We start from the raw sequence: 15286 nt of genomic DNA on the forward strand, positions 1-15286 counted from the left end.
CCCACAAATCTATTATTATATACATAGAGAAGATGAGTTGGACGAGCCTTAAGGAAAAATCCAAGAAGATAGCAATTATGCTCAGATACTCATTGATTTCCTTCAAGATTTAATCTAATGGCAGTTGATTAAGCTTTCAATATAATAGAATTGAGCCAAGAATTCACGGAATAAGTGCATGAACGTAATAATAACTAGAGCTTTCTAGAAGACTTTCTAAGTTCAACTCTTTAACCTATATCCGTTCTCTTCCCTCAAAAGCCCAATTTCAGGCCCATTATCAAAACAAGATTTTCAACCTTTCGTCCTCATTTTTTTCCCCGGCAAACGAAAATGTTACAGCTCTCTGGTCTCTCCCTCCCACCAATCCCATTCCCACTCCCTTCAAATTCAACCTCAATACGTCTATCTACTCCCGCCCGACAACATACCCACCTCAATTCCTACTTTTCTTCTCCCCTCCTCAAAACTCAAATCCCCAAACGACCCATCAGATTCATAGCCCTCGCAAACAACAACAAGAACGACAATAATTTGAAGCAGGAGAAGGAAGAGGAGAAAGAGAACGAACAAGGAATTGGGTCCAACGGCGATGACTCGGAGAAGAATCAGGGGTCTATATTCAGCAACATCAGATGGGGCGATCTGCTGCTGGACCCAGATCCTAATAATATCGTGGCTGTCGGATTGACAGGGCTGCTGACATGGGCGAGTGTGCAGGTTCTATGGCAGCTCTTGTTTATCTCTTTGGCTATACTTATTGCTGCTGTTAAGTATTCCTTCATTGCCGCTGTTCTTCTTTTCATTCTCATTACCCTTCTTTGAAGTAACCCTTTGTTTAGTTTGACCTTAAACTTGTAATACAGAAGTTCTTTATATGCATCTTTGTTTTTTATACGCCCTTATTTGTAGTTTAGGATATCTGATTTATGTGATGAAGCTTGGAAGCCGTGTAGGTTGTTATGTAAATGGGATTTCTGCTGTTGTTATAGTCTCACATGAGCAAGTTTATCTTGAAATGAAATCGTCATGCATGTATTTTGAAATTGTAGTTACATTTTCGTTCATTGTTTTGGCAATTTGGCATTTAACATTCGGTTGGGAAACCAGGATTGTTTCCAAATGTGTTGTCGGAGATTATTTTTGAATTAAGGTAGCAACTAAAGAATGTCGGGTTTGCATCAGTATTATACTAAATCTAGACTAAATGGCCACACAAGCAGAACATGTTCTTTCCAAGGCATTAACACCTGCAGTGAAGTAAAGTTAACAGAGTACTTAGATCAATATGAGACCACAATGTAGTATAGAAAGGGGAATTTTCGATAAAGAGGAGTGAAAGGGAAGTTAGAAAGGGAAAGGTTGCTCGAATAGCAGAAAGCTGAGTTGTGAAACATGGTTTTGTTTTAATTCTTGTGAAGGCTGTGCAGAGCAGAATCAGGTAACAACAAATCAACGACTATAACTGAAAAATTGAATGTGTTAATATAATTCGTGGATAGCCATTCAATATATGATTTTACCTTCTAAAAGGCTCAGAAAAGTAACAAAAAAAGAGGGATGAAAAGATCGCAATTCATAAGCAAAGCTTAAGCAGACCTGTATAGCATAGCATAGCACACCCAACCTGTAACCTTAAGCGAGCTTTAAGATGAAGAAAATGGAGAAGAAATGTGAACAATGTTATGAGTCTGACACGCTAACTTATATAAATACTGACAACATAACAATTCTCACGACGGAGCAGTATTAATTTATAAATGGAGCACCAAATATGTATAGCCTCGTATATAACAGCAAACCTGTATCCTTAAGCGAGCTGAAAGATAAAGAAAATGGAGAGGAAATGTAGAACAACGTTCTGAGTCTGACACTCTGACTTGAATAAATACTACAATAACAATTCTTACAATGGAGCAGTATTATAGTTAGGAAAACCTTACAATTATTATGAGATACGTACATAAAGATCAGTTCGGGATTTCCATCTATGGTTGGTGTAGTAGTTTTAGTCCTCACCTCCAACAGTCATTTCTACTAAAAAGAAGGAAAGTAAAAAAAAAAATATGTTTACATTCTTCAAACAGTGGTCATCATCGAGCTGAGAATGTCACTGTTAACTCCACATTCGAGCATGCTGGATTCAAATTATTATCTGTTTGGTCGGCGACATGCATCTATGTTGGGTGCTTGGGCAGCAATTGTAGATTTTCAACATCTCCCTCGAGCATCTCTATGATTTTTTTTTATTGAAGGACGATCACTTGGTTTCATTTGTATACACCATAGTGCTGTTATAACCATCCTCTTATTTATCTTCTTTTCTCAGCCTTTTGCCGCCGCCGTCCAGTGAGGTCTGGTACATGCTACAATATATTCGTGACCGTCTCATCTCCCTTAAAAAAACCATGTCTATCAATCATCCATTCACCCACGTTTTCGATGACAGAGAAATTTAGAACAGTGAGTTCAATCTTGGACTCTCATTTTTATGCTAAACTCTTTTGCGAGCTGCGGTGAGCTCCTTCGTCGTATATTGGTACGCTTAGCCTCTCATTTTTATACCCAACTCAATCATTCATTCGATTTCTGTAATCAGAGTCTAATCATGGTCTTCTCATTCTCTGCCATGTCGTCGTCTCCACTGCACCATCTTCATCTTTCTTCTTCTCTGCGATAGCTATAGGCTCCGATAAAAAATCAACTCTCTATTGGTAAGCCCAGTTGATCATCTTTATTCCCAAATTATGTTCTTCATCGATTCTTGTTGGGATGAAATTCTAAGTCTACCTTTCTTTTCTTCTCTGTTTCGTGTCTTGCCGAGAAACCCAACTTGGCGACCTCCTTTCTGACGTCCTGTTTGTTGAGATGACTATTGGTGGCTAAGTTGGAACAATGGATATCAGTCGAGTGTCCGTAGATGTTCTTTAAAGATTGAAGCAACTCGGACTTGGAGATTAGAAGCACAGCGGCACCGTCTTTCCACTTTTAGGTTCATCTGAGGTAAAAATTCAATCCTTGGGTCTCTGTTTTATTGACTTAAGCTTATTGGTGTTGTTGTGGAGTTGTTGGAAGTATTGCATGTTGAATTTAGAAGTGATCGGAGTAAGGTTTAGTATCGGGAAACTAATTGGAGTGAGGGTAGAAAATTGGATTTTTACTTTTATCTTTCTACTATTTTACCAGCATCAAATTACTATACTACCCCTGGTAAAAAGTTACAGTTTTAATATTTTACTTTTACTGTTTGATAGTTTTATCCTATGTTATTTTAAACTATTTATCAAATGATTTTATTGGTTTCACTTTTGTTAACTTTGTGAAAACCCAATTTTAATTAAATGATGACAATTGAAGAAACGCTTCATTACGATTAATGTTAATTTCTATTAGTGTTTAAACAAATCATGGTATAATATCTAAAAAATATAAAAAATTATTATTTTGTGTTGTTTGATCAAATAATATTAAATACTTTTAGATTGAATGGTCACAAAATGGGGTTAAAAATATGGAATTTTTTCCTAAGATTTAAGTGTTTTATAGTTTGGAATTGATTTCTAATATGATGTGAGAATGACATGGAAATTAATATTTATTAAATGACTATGCGAAATAAACAATTGAAAATGACTTTATCGCCATTTGCCCATTTCTTCTGGAAACAATTTGAGATCGATCTTGCGTCTCTATAGTCAACCCACTCAGCGGCAACTTCTCCTACTTAAAATTGAAACAAATAACACTTATTTTCAATGATACCTATTCATCATGTTTATATCACTGCAAAGACTTTATATCGCTCGATCTACAAGAGAAGCTGTCGGAGTTCTAGAATTCTTGAGCAAACAGTCACAAGGTATGAATGAAAATCGACTTCCTCTTAGTTTCTGGTTTAAGGTGGTCGCGAATTCAGTTTAGTTTTGAAGAAAAGATTTGTTTTGAGATGTTGGGGCTAAAAAGGAGGTCTCTGCCTTGTGCTCAATTTCAGAATTGTGTATATATTCTGGAGAAGACGAGCAATAAGGAAGTTTTCCAGTTTTCTTGAATCCAATCAAAGGCAAAACAATAATGGATGTATGAAGTAAGTAATGAATAGCTGAAGAGAGCACAAATATTTACAATGGAACGAACCTGCGACGGTGTGAGGAAAACATTTGTAATTCATGCTCCATTGGCCTGTGCAGTAAGTAGGAAAGATATCACACAACTAACACGAGCTCAAACATATATTTTTAATTTTCTTACTACATTTTGCTCTGTTTTCTTCTCTTCTCAAGACACTTTTCTAAAAAACATCTATCCTGTTTTTTCTATATCTTTAATCCTCATAGGGAATCACTTGTTTTTAAGAAAAATTAATTTTAGTTTTTGCTTGTGCAAAAACATTTAAATGCCACAATTACAACATCTCGTTGAGTAAGAGTTAATACTGTGTGTATATTGTATTTTGTGCACCAGTAGACTTACAATTCTGGCTCTGCCACGGAAAGTAATATCCAACCTCAAAGCCATACGTCAACGAATTCAGTGTTCCTTTTATGTCTCTGTAGTTGGAGTAGTTCCCACTGATAAGTATGAATGCCTTCCACTCCAAGCTGCAACCCTCCTCCACGTCTCCTGATGTCATGTCACCAATTATGACATAACCATATGTTCTGGATTGGGACAAAGAAGAAAAAGTACCAGTACTGCTGGTAATAGTATCAGTGCATGCAGCAGTGTCTATATAAGTAGAAATATTGACAGGCTCTGAGCACTTGAGGAAGTATATAGGGCATGAGAGATCAGAATCAACATAATATGGTGATGAATGAGGGAAGGGACCATATTCTGTTGGAGAATTAACAGGAGTGGAGGAACAATTGTTTTTCTGAAAGCCAGGATCCACGACTCGGATTGTGCGGTTATTGTAGTCGATTGCCTGTACATGATATTTTAGAGAAGGTACGTCTAGTACTGTGATGTTGTTCTCGCATAACAGAGTAAACTCGGCCTTCCCACAACGCTTTGCATCCTGCTTCAGTCGAAAAGGGTAGTACTGTGATATTTCCGCAGGAAGATGGGGTACAGTACTTGAGACTATATGTCTTAGTGCTACAAGCAAGGAATGCTACAATTAACAGCCATGCGGATTGATCGAATGACCTTCTACTCAACCCCATAGGAGGAAGGAGAGGGAGGAGGGAGAGACTAGCTAGAGAGTAGAGACACAAGAGAAATTGATATTTTTCAGGGAGAAGTTGAAGTCTGCAGGGAGAAACCAGGTCGATTATCTACACCAAGGATGTGATCAAAGGATCCTTCATTTTGACATCAAACCTCATAATGTCTTGCTAGACCAAAACTTCACCCCGAAAATTTCTGATTTTGGGATGTCCAAGTTGTGTGCCATGGATCAAAGTATAGTGTCAATGACTGCAGCTAGGGGGACTATAGGCTACATTGCACCTGAAGTGTTCTCCCGGAATTTCGGAAATGTGTCATACAAATCAGATGTATATAGTTTTGGAATGTTGTTGCTCGAGATTGTAGGAGGGAGGAAGAATACTGGTGAAACCATGAACAACGCAGGTGAAGTTTACTACCCTGAATGGATATATAATCTTTTAGAAGAAGGGGAGGACCTTCGAGTCCATATTGGGGAAGAAGGATTAGATTCTCGAATTCCAAAAGAACTAGCAATTGTAGGCCTTTGGTGCATCCAATGGCACCCAATGAATCGTCCATCCATGAAATCGGTCGTTCAGATGTTGGGAGGAACAGAAAACTTAACCATGCCGCCAAACCCTTTTGCCTCTGCGGGTCGTATAAAAACAAATGCAGCAAGTCCCTCTGTTGCAAGACGGTTGAACCTGGAGCTAGAAGCAATTGTTGAATTAGAGTAGATAATATGTAGATGTAATACTGTTTGTATGCATTGAAAGTTTGCAAATGTATGGATTCATTAATCTTTCCCAGCAAAATTATGCAACTTTTACGTTTTTCCAGATCTCGGTCATGTACTTGAATTCATATACATGATTTTAGTTTTAATTTTGCATATAATTAATTAACACCGAGTGTTCCTCTAACAAAAAGAATGGCAATGGAGTAACAGTGTTGTCGTTAATCCATTGTTTTAATGAACACAGTTGGCATTGAACATGATGGAGCAAATTACCTACGTCCTAAGGACTCCCTAACTTTGACTCTTTGAGTTTTCTACCAAGTCATAAGGAGGTTTTTTTCTCATGTTCATCCTTCTATCTGCAAGTTGATTAATCAATTTATTGATACAGCATGAGAAGTTAGGTATCTGATGGAGATGTTAATTCGAATAAATTGACAGCTCGGTATTTCTCCACTTGCAAAGTTGCAATTGATCTGATCATTAATTTCAGGGGACCATGATGAGACTGGGTGGACTCGACAAATTGATAGAGGCTTCATTACATGGAAAAGCAAGGGGAACTTTTCTCTACTTTTTTTCTTTTTTGAACGTGGAGAACTTTTCTCTACAAGATACTCTATGGATCAAAACTTGTAATGGAGTCATGTGGTTGGAGTTAGGTGACAAAGTCTTTAGGGTCTATTCAATATTGATTAATTGGGGAGAAGAGAACTCAAGGATGAATCATTCTAGCATTTTCTGTCCACGTACAAAGCAATGCAACTTTCACTCCACTTGTTGGGTCAAGGACAATATCTAGGTCAATCGCTTGACTTGTCCCTAGCTTAGAGTCGTGTCACTGTGTTATAACGCGTACTTGACGGCAATTCATAGGTCCATTGAAAAAATGTGGCAGATTAGAGCCATTTTGGATCGGACATTCAAATAATAAAGATTCATCATTGGTTTTATGACACGTACATACGGATGCCGAGTTCTTTTGTATTAAAATCCAATCCCATCTTCATCGAGCGGTTTAAGTTAGGGTGTATGAGTATCAGCATTGTGACTCATGTGTGTGGGATGTTGGCCGCTTCCATAGGTTGCAAGCAGGTTGCTATGAGATCAATTCACCTCATCGATGCCCAAAAAAATCTCAATTTTCAATCAATGATGAAAAGCAAAGAATTGTGTTACTCCGATTTATCAAGCTGTGGTATTTTATATTGTCAAAAAAAAAAACTGTGGTATTTTATGTCTACCTGTTTTGGTTTTATGTCTTATTAGAAGGTGGATGCATGTCCTTGAATTTTCTTGCTATGTTAGTACGAGGTACATACTACTCACAAATAGTTAGTTTTTTTTAATCAAAGGGAGAAGAGTGATTCTATTTGTACCTCTTGTAGCTTTTTTCTCCAAATATTCCACTTTTATCCCTTTGTATTAATTCTGCACCTCCCTTCCATTTCAATCTTATTTTCTTTTCAATATTAGACAAATATGAACAAAACTCATTTGGAGATTTGTTTGCTTTGTACAATATTGATAGATTCGCTTTTATTCACAACTCATTGAAGAATTATAATATTGAGAACACCTTTATATTCTGGGTTAGCTAGAAGCAAATCATAATTAAATCAAGAGAAAATTAGATATAAGCCCAATATTAAAGCTCCCTCTTTAAAATACATCCACACCCAATTTTTCTTTCAATCTATACCCAAAATCTTTTATTATCAATATTTATTCATTTTATAAATGTCTGATCTACCCTTTTGATACATAAAAAGTTATATTAAATTATTTCTTTACTTTTAGGTTTTTACATCCATTTGAATATGGAATTAATGAATTTCATCCATAATTGTTTCATTGTTTTAAATTCATATTACTAATTTCAATCTATATATATACTCATCACTGAGCTATTCAATTTTGCAAGTATTTTGTATCTCTTTGTTATTCTTCTTCCATCAATCTATCCAGTTTTGTAAAGTTTTACACAATTCTTGTTTTTAAGCAATAGGACCTAGTAAAATGAATATTATATGAGAAATTCTTATCGTGAGTACACATTTTTGTTCTTGAATGTCATTTTCTTTTCTTCATGTTAGATATATTATAACATAAATCCATTGTAAGAGGTATAATATTGTTTTTTGGGACAAGAAGCATAGGTATATATATAAATATATATATACACTACAAAATCTAATAAAGAGGTACATTAAAATTATAATATATGCATGTTTTCCTCAATAGGAGGTACAATTTAAAATTTCCCTATGTCAAGAAAATGCTTCTAATCTTTAGGTTGAAATTAAAAAAGATACCTATTAACTAGGTTAACAATGTTAACGTCTACCTTTATGTTAGGTTATAAGGAGATGAATGAATATAGAAAAATTAGTGTTGCAAATAACAACCTACCAATTTTCAAGTTTCCTCTTTAACCATTTACCTTAAAGATAGATAATTTAAATTACCAAAACATAAGTATTACATTCATTATCTACCTTAATTTAAATTTAAATTGCAAACAGAATTTCTATAATTTGAGCAATAATAATGAGTCACAAGCAATCTACAATTAGGTATTTAAGGAGAATTTAATTTACTATAGTTGACTAATCAGATTTAAATAGTGGCAATCTATGTAATTCTTGTTAAAACGAAAGATAATTTATAAGCTTAATTGAAAATATTTGAGAGAAAATTAGAATTAAATAATATGTGAGTTTATTTTAAAAACATGTGTAAAAAATGGGTGTAAAACTAAATACCCCTTAAATCAATCTTCCACCACCGCATAAACCATTTAGATATAGAAAGATTTAGTTCAAGACAACCATTTATCAGAGATAATCATGATTGTCGTTGTTAAATAAAAACATGAAAATTTGTTAACTTAAAAAATTCACAGTGATAAACTATTGTGTATTCATAGTTAAAGAAAGATCGATGTAAGGTGTTCTATATATTATAATTTCAATGAGTTGTGAACAAATGCAAATTTTATTTTGGTTTCCATTTGATTGAACGTACAAATACATTAATTTATATATGTAGGAGTTCTCTTCGATTCACATTTGTCAGATCAGAAAGGAATCAAATTAAAATAGAAGGGAGCTGTATACAAAAATAAAAGGGGTAAAATTGGAATACGTTGAGAGAAAAGTTAAATGGATGTATACATAGCAATTTATGGAGATGCAACTAAAATTACCCAAGGGAGAATTTCATTCATCAAAATTTTTTTTTTACACCAAGGAGTATAAGGTGGCCTTGTTTTTTTTTTAAGGTAGAATACCTAGCAATAACTAGATGCCGCAAGAATTATTAGATAAAGATAAATTATGCACCAGGGAGGACAAAGAACCTGAATCCCGTACTACATGAGATAAACCACATATATCCTCGTAGAGCACATCCTAAATAAAATCAGGAGACTCTTTAAACCAAAGACTATCAACAACACCACCACAAGCAAACTGAGCAAGACGATCTGCTACACTATTTGCTTCCCGAAACGTGTGACGTATAGAAGAAGAAGGTAAGGCCAAAAGATACCGCTTACAATCCTCTATAACACGTCCCACGTCCGATAAATCGGCTCCGCTAGAACTACGAGTTGCAACTAAAACCGAAGAGTCCCTTTCAATGTCAATTTCATTCCAACCTTGATGAATACCAAGAAGCAAACCCTCTCTACACACCTCAGCCTCCACAGCAAGAGCTGAGTGAGCATGCAAATAGGACTTTGCGAGTACATCAATACTCCTCCCATTCTCATTCCGGCAAATCACCCCAACACCACCCTCATTCGAGCTCAAATCATAAGCCCCATCAACATTCAGCTTTAGCTAACCTCGTGGGGGGGGGGGACTACCACTTTACTGGCGCTCGCTTCCCCTTACTTACTGACTTTGGGTGGTACAACTGAAAATCAACAAGCATCTTAAACACCCAGTGAATCATATTCATAGGGAGAAAAGACGTACCTTTCCAAACCATGTTATTGTATTCAGTCCATATTGCCCAGAGACCCAGTGAATCATATTCATAAGGAGAAAAGACGTACCTTTCAAAACAAGTCAGTGACAGTATTATCACATTCGTCCAAAATAGCCAGCATCCACTCCGTGATAGAGGACGATGGATGTGAGAGAGCATCTAAATATAGAGGTCTCAAGAGCCAAAAACTTTGCACCTCGAGACAATTTTTTTAAATAGGTGCACATCAACCTCAAGCTCGGCCCCGCAAATGACACATAAGGGGTCTACAATCTTTACCCTACGTCTTAGTAATGCAGCTCTTGTTGGAACAATTCCAATCAAAAGTCTCCAAATAAAGATTTTGACCTTTGGAGGTACCCTAGAGCTCCACACATTTCCCCTATATTTTTGTGTAATAGCCCCTCACTCCCCACCGAAGAAGAGGATTTCCCACTTGCACTTTTTGCTTGGGTGAACACATAGTAGCCACTTTTAACATTAAAAATACCTTTGTTATCAAAGTGTCAAACAAAACTATCCTAAAAAAACACATGGCCAATCTTAATGCTTGCAATTAAATCAACCTCCCCTAGAGAGAAAAGCTCATGCAACACCTCCATGTTCCAACCCCTCCCATGATTAGTCAAAATGTCTCACACTAACAAGTCGTATGTGTCATCCATCATAGAAGAATACGGCATAAACGAGTGGGGAATAGACAACAACCGGTCATGCCACACCTAGGGCTGGGCGCGGGTTCAGCCCGGGCTATTTTTTTCATGGCCTAGTTGTAGTATGACGGGCCGGGCTCTGTTCTTTAAAAATCAAGGCTCGGGTAAAACGAGGCCCGGGTCAGCTAATTACAGGGCCCGGGTAAAACCCGAACCGGTATCATCCGGGCCGAGCCCGCCCGGTTTTCCGGGCCTAACTCTGTTTTTGGTTATGTTCCAGTGTCATTGTATCTATTCTATAAGTTTAGGATCACTTACGAAAGCCAATTACATAATGACACCTAATGTCCCGGGTTTTCGGGTTTTTTTTGTTTAAGGATTTGAAGGCCCGGGACCGGCCCGGACATAACAAAGCCTGGCCCGTTTATCACATGACAACATACGAGCCCGGAAAAAAGCCCGGCCCGCCCAGACGGACCCGTCGGTCCGGTCCAGGTTTTTTCCTTCTTCGGGCTTTTTGCCCAGCCCTAGCCACACCCTAGTATGCTCCCCAGAACCAATCTAAACCCGTAGCCCTGCTACACCTCTTTGCCTGCCAAAATACTATGCCAAGCATAAGACTCACCTCCCTTCAATTCCGCATCCATAAAAGAACTACTAGCAAAGTAACGAGCCTTGAGTAATCGGGCAATAAAAGCATTTGGTTCAGCAACCAACCTCCACCCTTGTTTTGCAAGAAGAGCCAGATTAAATTAATGCATATTCCAAAAACCTATGCCACCTTCACTTTTTGGAACACATAATTTATCCTAGGATAACCAATGAAGCTTGCTCTTATTATGTTCATCACCCCACCAAAATCGTGCCATTAAACGATGCATCTCATCACACATATACTTTGGGACCTCAAAGCAACTCATAACAAATGAAGGAATAGTTTGAGCCATAGATTTTATCAAAAGTTCATTTCCCGCTCCACTCAAGCACTTTTCCCTTCACCTACTCGTTATATTTCTGATCTTCTCATTAAGAAAAGTAAATGACTCGGCCTTGTAATAGCTTAACTCCGTTGGAAGCCCCATGTATTTATCTTGCTTATCAACCCTCTTAACACCCAGCATAAAGGCAATGCCCTCCTGCATTAAAGGATGCACATTCTTACTAAAAGAAATACAACTCTTGGAAAAATTCACAATCTGACCAGAAGCAACTTTATATGAGGCTAACAAGGCCTTCACAACTTCACACTCCTCTCTACCCACCTGGAAGAAAATGAAAGCACCATCGGCAAAGAAAAGATGCGACACACTCGGGGCTGCCCTACAAATACGAACACCATGAAGAGAACCAGAGGCTTCGGCAAAAAGAATGTTGCAGGATAAAATCTCGCCACACAAAAGAAATGAATATGGAGAAATAGAGTCACCCTATCTTAGCCCCCACGAAGGAATAATTCTACCTCGTGTTTCCCCATTAATAATAAAATAATACGACACTGTCGAAACACAACTCACAATCTGCCTGATCCAATTCTCATAGAAGCCCAATCTACGCATCACCTCCTCAAGAAAAACCCACTCAACCCGACCATACGTCTTACTCATGTCCAACTTTAACGCTCCAAACCCCTCCTTACCAGTCCTTCTCTTCTTTAACCAATGAGACACTTCAAAAGCTATCAGAGAGTTATCTGAAATAAGACGATTGGGAACAAAAGCACTTTGAAAAGGATTAATGATACCATCAAGATGACACTTTAAACGATTAGCTAGCACCTTACACCCAATTTTATAAACCATGTTACATAAAGAGAACGGTGGAGCTGCTGCATGTATTGAGGAGTATAAACCTTTGGGATCAACGCCACGTACATCTTGTTGACACGCCTCACTACTTCCACAAAACTCGACATGTCCACTACCGCGGCCACCACATCATCACCCACCACTTCCCAAAAAGACTGATAGAAACAAGGAGAAAACCATCCGGGCCCGGAGACTTAGAGGGGTGCATACCTTTTAGAGCAAAAAAAAAACGCCTCCTCCTTTCCAATTGATAGAGCGTTTTGTTAGAACGTCTATAAAATACCCTGTAAAATGATAGGAGCACTTTGTGCGACGTTCTTAACATGTTTTTACCTCAATTTGTACTTTTCTTAGCCCTTATTGTTGTACTATTGAGTCATTAAGTCGTAGTAAGAGTCTTGGGCGGTATTGGATGCATTTTTGTGCTTACATGAGTTAAAAACGCATAATTGGTCTAGAGTCCTAGTTTGACTAGGAATCCTTGTTAGGTTTTGAAACTAATTATCTCTTACTTATGATTTTATTTTCTTATTTTCAGATTTGATTGAAGAGATAATTAAAAAAAAAAGAGATGGAGCCAAGTCATGCAACAATTAAATAGAAGATGATCATTAAAGGCATAAAACATGACATGTTTTAGGGATTAAAGCATGGCATGTTTTAGGGAATAAAACTTTCCATGTTTTATGGATTAAAGCATGGCATGTTTTAGGGAATAAAACTTTCCATGTTTTAGGGATTAAAGCATGGCATGTTTATAGGAAGAAAGAAGCAATTTCAAACCCTCCATCTTTCCTCTATATATACATGGCTTCACCTCTCAAATAGGATCACTTCTCATTAGCATTCAAGAGCCAAAACTCTACTAAAACACCACCATAAATTTCCCTCACAAATTAGCCAAGCCGTCCACCCTAAAACTATCATAATCTCCACCGAGTTTCACTATTGAAGACACACCTCCAAGGTTCCTACAACGTGTGATTCTCGCAACTCATCTCCATGGCTTCGTCTATTTGTGTTAATCTACAATTCTTTGTCTATGAAGATTGTAAGTTGTTATTTATGTGGAAATATTGGTTTTGTATTTGTTTTAGAATTTTCAGATTGTATTTGATATTTTTTTGAGACTATGCCGAATCTATGTTCTTATAATTAATGAGTTTGTATTTCTATTGTTGTGTTCTAATCATCTTTCTCATACTTTTAGATAATTTTCAGATATGTGCATATGAATTTAGTGGTTGGATGCAATCCCTAAGATTGTGTTTGAGTACTAGATTCATCAACCATATTGACACAAATCGAATCATGCCCTAAGTAGGTTCGGTTTGTGTTGATTAAAAGTGGTAAAAATTCTGGAAATTTGCATGTGAAACCATGGTGGGTGACGCCACACATGAAACATGTCTCCAACAAAGATTTGGTGCTTAAATGTAATCTTGTTTGATTTCTACTCTAAGTGTTATTGAATTCGATTGCATGCAAATTTAGATTAGACCCTAAGTCAATCTAAATGTTAATTGAAATCTTGCATGATTAGATGATCCCCTAAGGCTCTAATTGTATTGGTGTCTAAAAAGTATGTAATTGGTCGAATTAGAATGCATGATAGGTTCAAACTTGTAATTATGTGGTGTAATGTAAATTTGGTTTAAGTTTGTTAAAGAGAAGTCGATCATGTAAATAGTAATTTAGGTTTTATTTTAGTAGTTAATAATCAATCTCAAACCCCCCATTATTTGTTAACACTAAAAGTTTAGAGTTCCCTTCAATTCCCCGGAAAGAACGATCCCTGCTTATTCTATACTAACGATGATGTTTTACAGGGTTTATTATAGACGTTTTAACCAACGATCTATCATAAAACATCATCGTTAGTATAGAATAAGCAGGGATCATTCAGTCCGGGGAATCAAAAGGGCCTCAATACTTATCATGTTATTGGAGGATTTGAATTGGATTCTAAAACTACAACTTAAAATAAATCCTAAATTACCTATACACAATTGATCAACCATTCATCACATAACCAAAACACGAATTCTACTCAAGAAACATGTATAACACGTATAGAATAACATATAGGCAGCGACTTATTTCGATTATATCTAAGTCAATTTCAATTCCAATTCTAATTAGAGTCCGAAGCGGTTCATCTAATCGTTAAGATTTCTTAATTATTTAGAATCAACGAAGCGTTCAATCCTAAACATATGCTAACAAGAATTCAACATAACGAAGCGTTCTAGTTAAACAACAAAGTAGCACATAAGCACATTAAGTCGAATTGGAGACATGTAAGCAAGCATAGCGTCACTCATCTTGATTAAACATGCAAATTCCTAGAACTATCATAACCCTAAACAAGTATCAATAATTGAAACAAGAAGCGCGAATTCAATCAATGAACACTTTGGTGAATGAAATCGCAACCTTAGGAGAACCATGGCCTTGGCTTCCTCAAGCATTGATTTAGATGTACAAGTCCAAGGAATAAATCGAAATAAAACCTAAAAACAATTCGGAAACCTATTGCCCTAAGTCATTATACACGGCAAACATACAAATCTCATGAGTTCATACAATCAAAACATAAAACCAAAGAAGTCTGAATTTATGTTCTTCATATATAAAACCGAAAATCACATCCAAGAATTCATACAATGAAATCGAAAATTGCAGAAAACCTAAATAAAAATTACATGCCATGGATGAATCACACATTATAAACCTTCTAGGATGAAGCAAGGATGATTCGGATTTGGAAGAGGAGGAAGATGAGCACGGTTTGGTGATGATGGATGAAGGTTTTTGACTTGAAATTTCTGGATGGATTTAGGCAGCAATTCGGGTAGCTTTGTGAGAGAATGGAGATAATTTTTATGAAGGGAGGCCGAGCTATATATAGAGGAAGGAGGAGAGGAGGCTGTTAGGGTTTT

The 15286-nt window shown here is 36.7% G+C and overlaps 3 protein-coding genes across 3 annotated transcripts; 2 read left to right on the forward strand and 1 right to left on the reverse strand.

Moving 5' to 3' along the window:
- The first annotated feature begins 254 nt into the window (after positions 1-254).
- On the forward strand, positions 255-895 carry LOC126803085 (uncharacterized). Its single transcript, XM_050530837.1, has one exon. The coding sequence runs from the start codon at positions 334-336 to the stop codon at positions 823-825; it is 492 nt and encodes a 163-aa protein (XP_050386794.1). The 5' UTR covers positions 255-333; the 3' UTR covers positions 826-895.
- A 960-nt stretch (positions 896-1855) lies between these two features.
- On the reverse strand, positions 1856-5165 carry LOC126803467 (uncharacterized). The gene is made up of 3 exons (XM_050531272.1): positions 5156-5165; positions 4471-5097; positions 1856-4179 (listed from the first exon to the last, which is right to left on the reverse strand). The coding sequence occupies exons 1-3, from the start codon at positions 5163-5165 to the stop codon at positions 4055-4057; spliced, it is 762 nt and encodes a 253-aa protein (XP_050387229.1). The 3' UTR covers positions 1856-4054.
- Positions 5166-5201: 36 nt separating this feature from the next.
- LOC126803468 (rust resistance kinase Lr10-like) lies at positions 5202-5990 on the forward strand (the record flags this gene model as incomplete). Its single annotated transcript, XM_050531274.1, has 1 exon — positions 5202-5990. A coding segment is annotated over one exon (687 nt), but the record flags the coding sequence as incomplete, so codon positions are not given.
- Between the last annotated feature and the right edge of the window lie 9296 nt (positions 5991-15286).

This window comes from Argentina anserina, chromosome 7 (genome assembly GCF_933775445.1).
Source record: "Argentina anserina chromosome 7, drPotAnse1.1, whole genome shotgun sequence".
Lineage (NCBI taxonomy): Eukaryota > Viridiplantae > Streptophyta > Magnoliopsida > Rosales > Rosaceae > Argentina > Argentina anserina.

Excerpts from the sequence above, each read along its gene's own strand:
- LOC126803467 (XM_050531272.1), bottom strand. Across the intron at positions 4,180-4,470 it reads TCCGTGGCAGAGCCAGAATT|GCCAATGGAGCATGAATTAC; the intron begins GTAAGTCTACTG and ends CTTACTGCACAG.
- LOC126803085 (XM_050530837.1), top strand. The coding sequence starts at position 334 with ATGTTACAGCTCTCTGGTCTCTCCCTCCCACCAATCCCATTCCCACTC.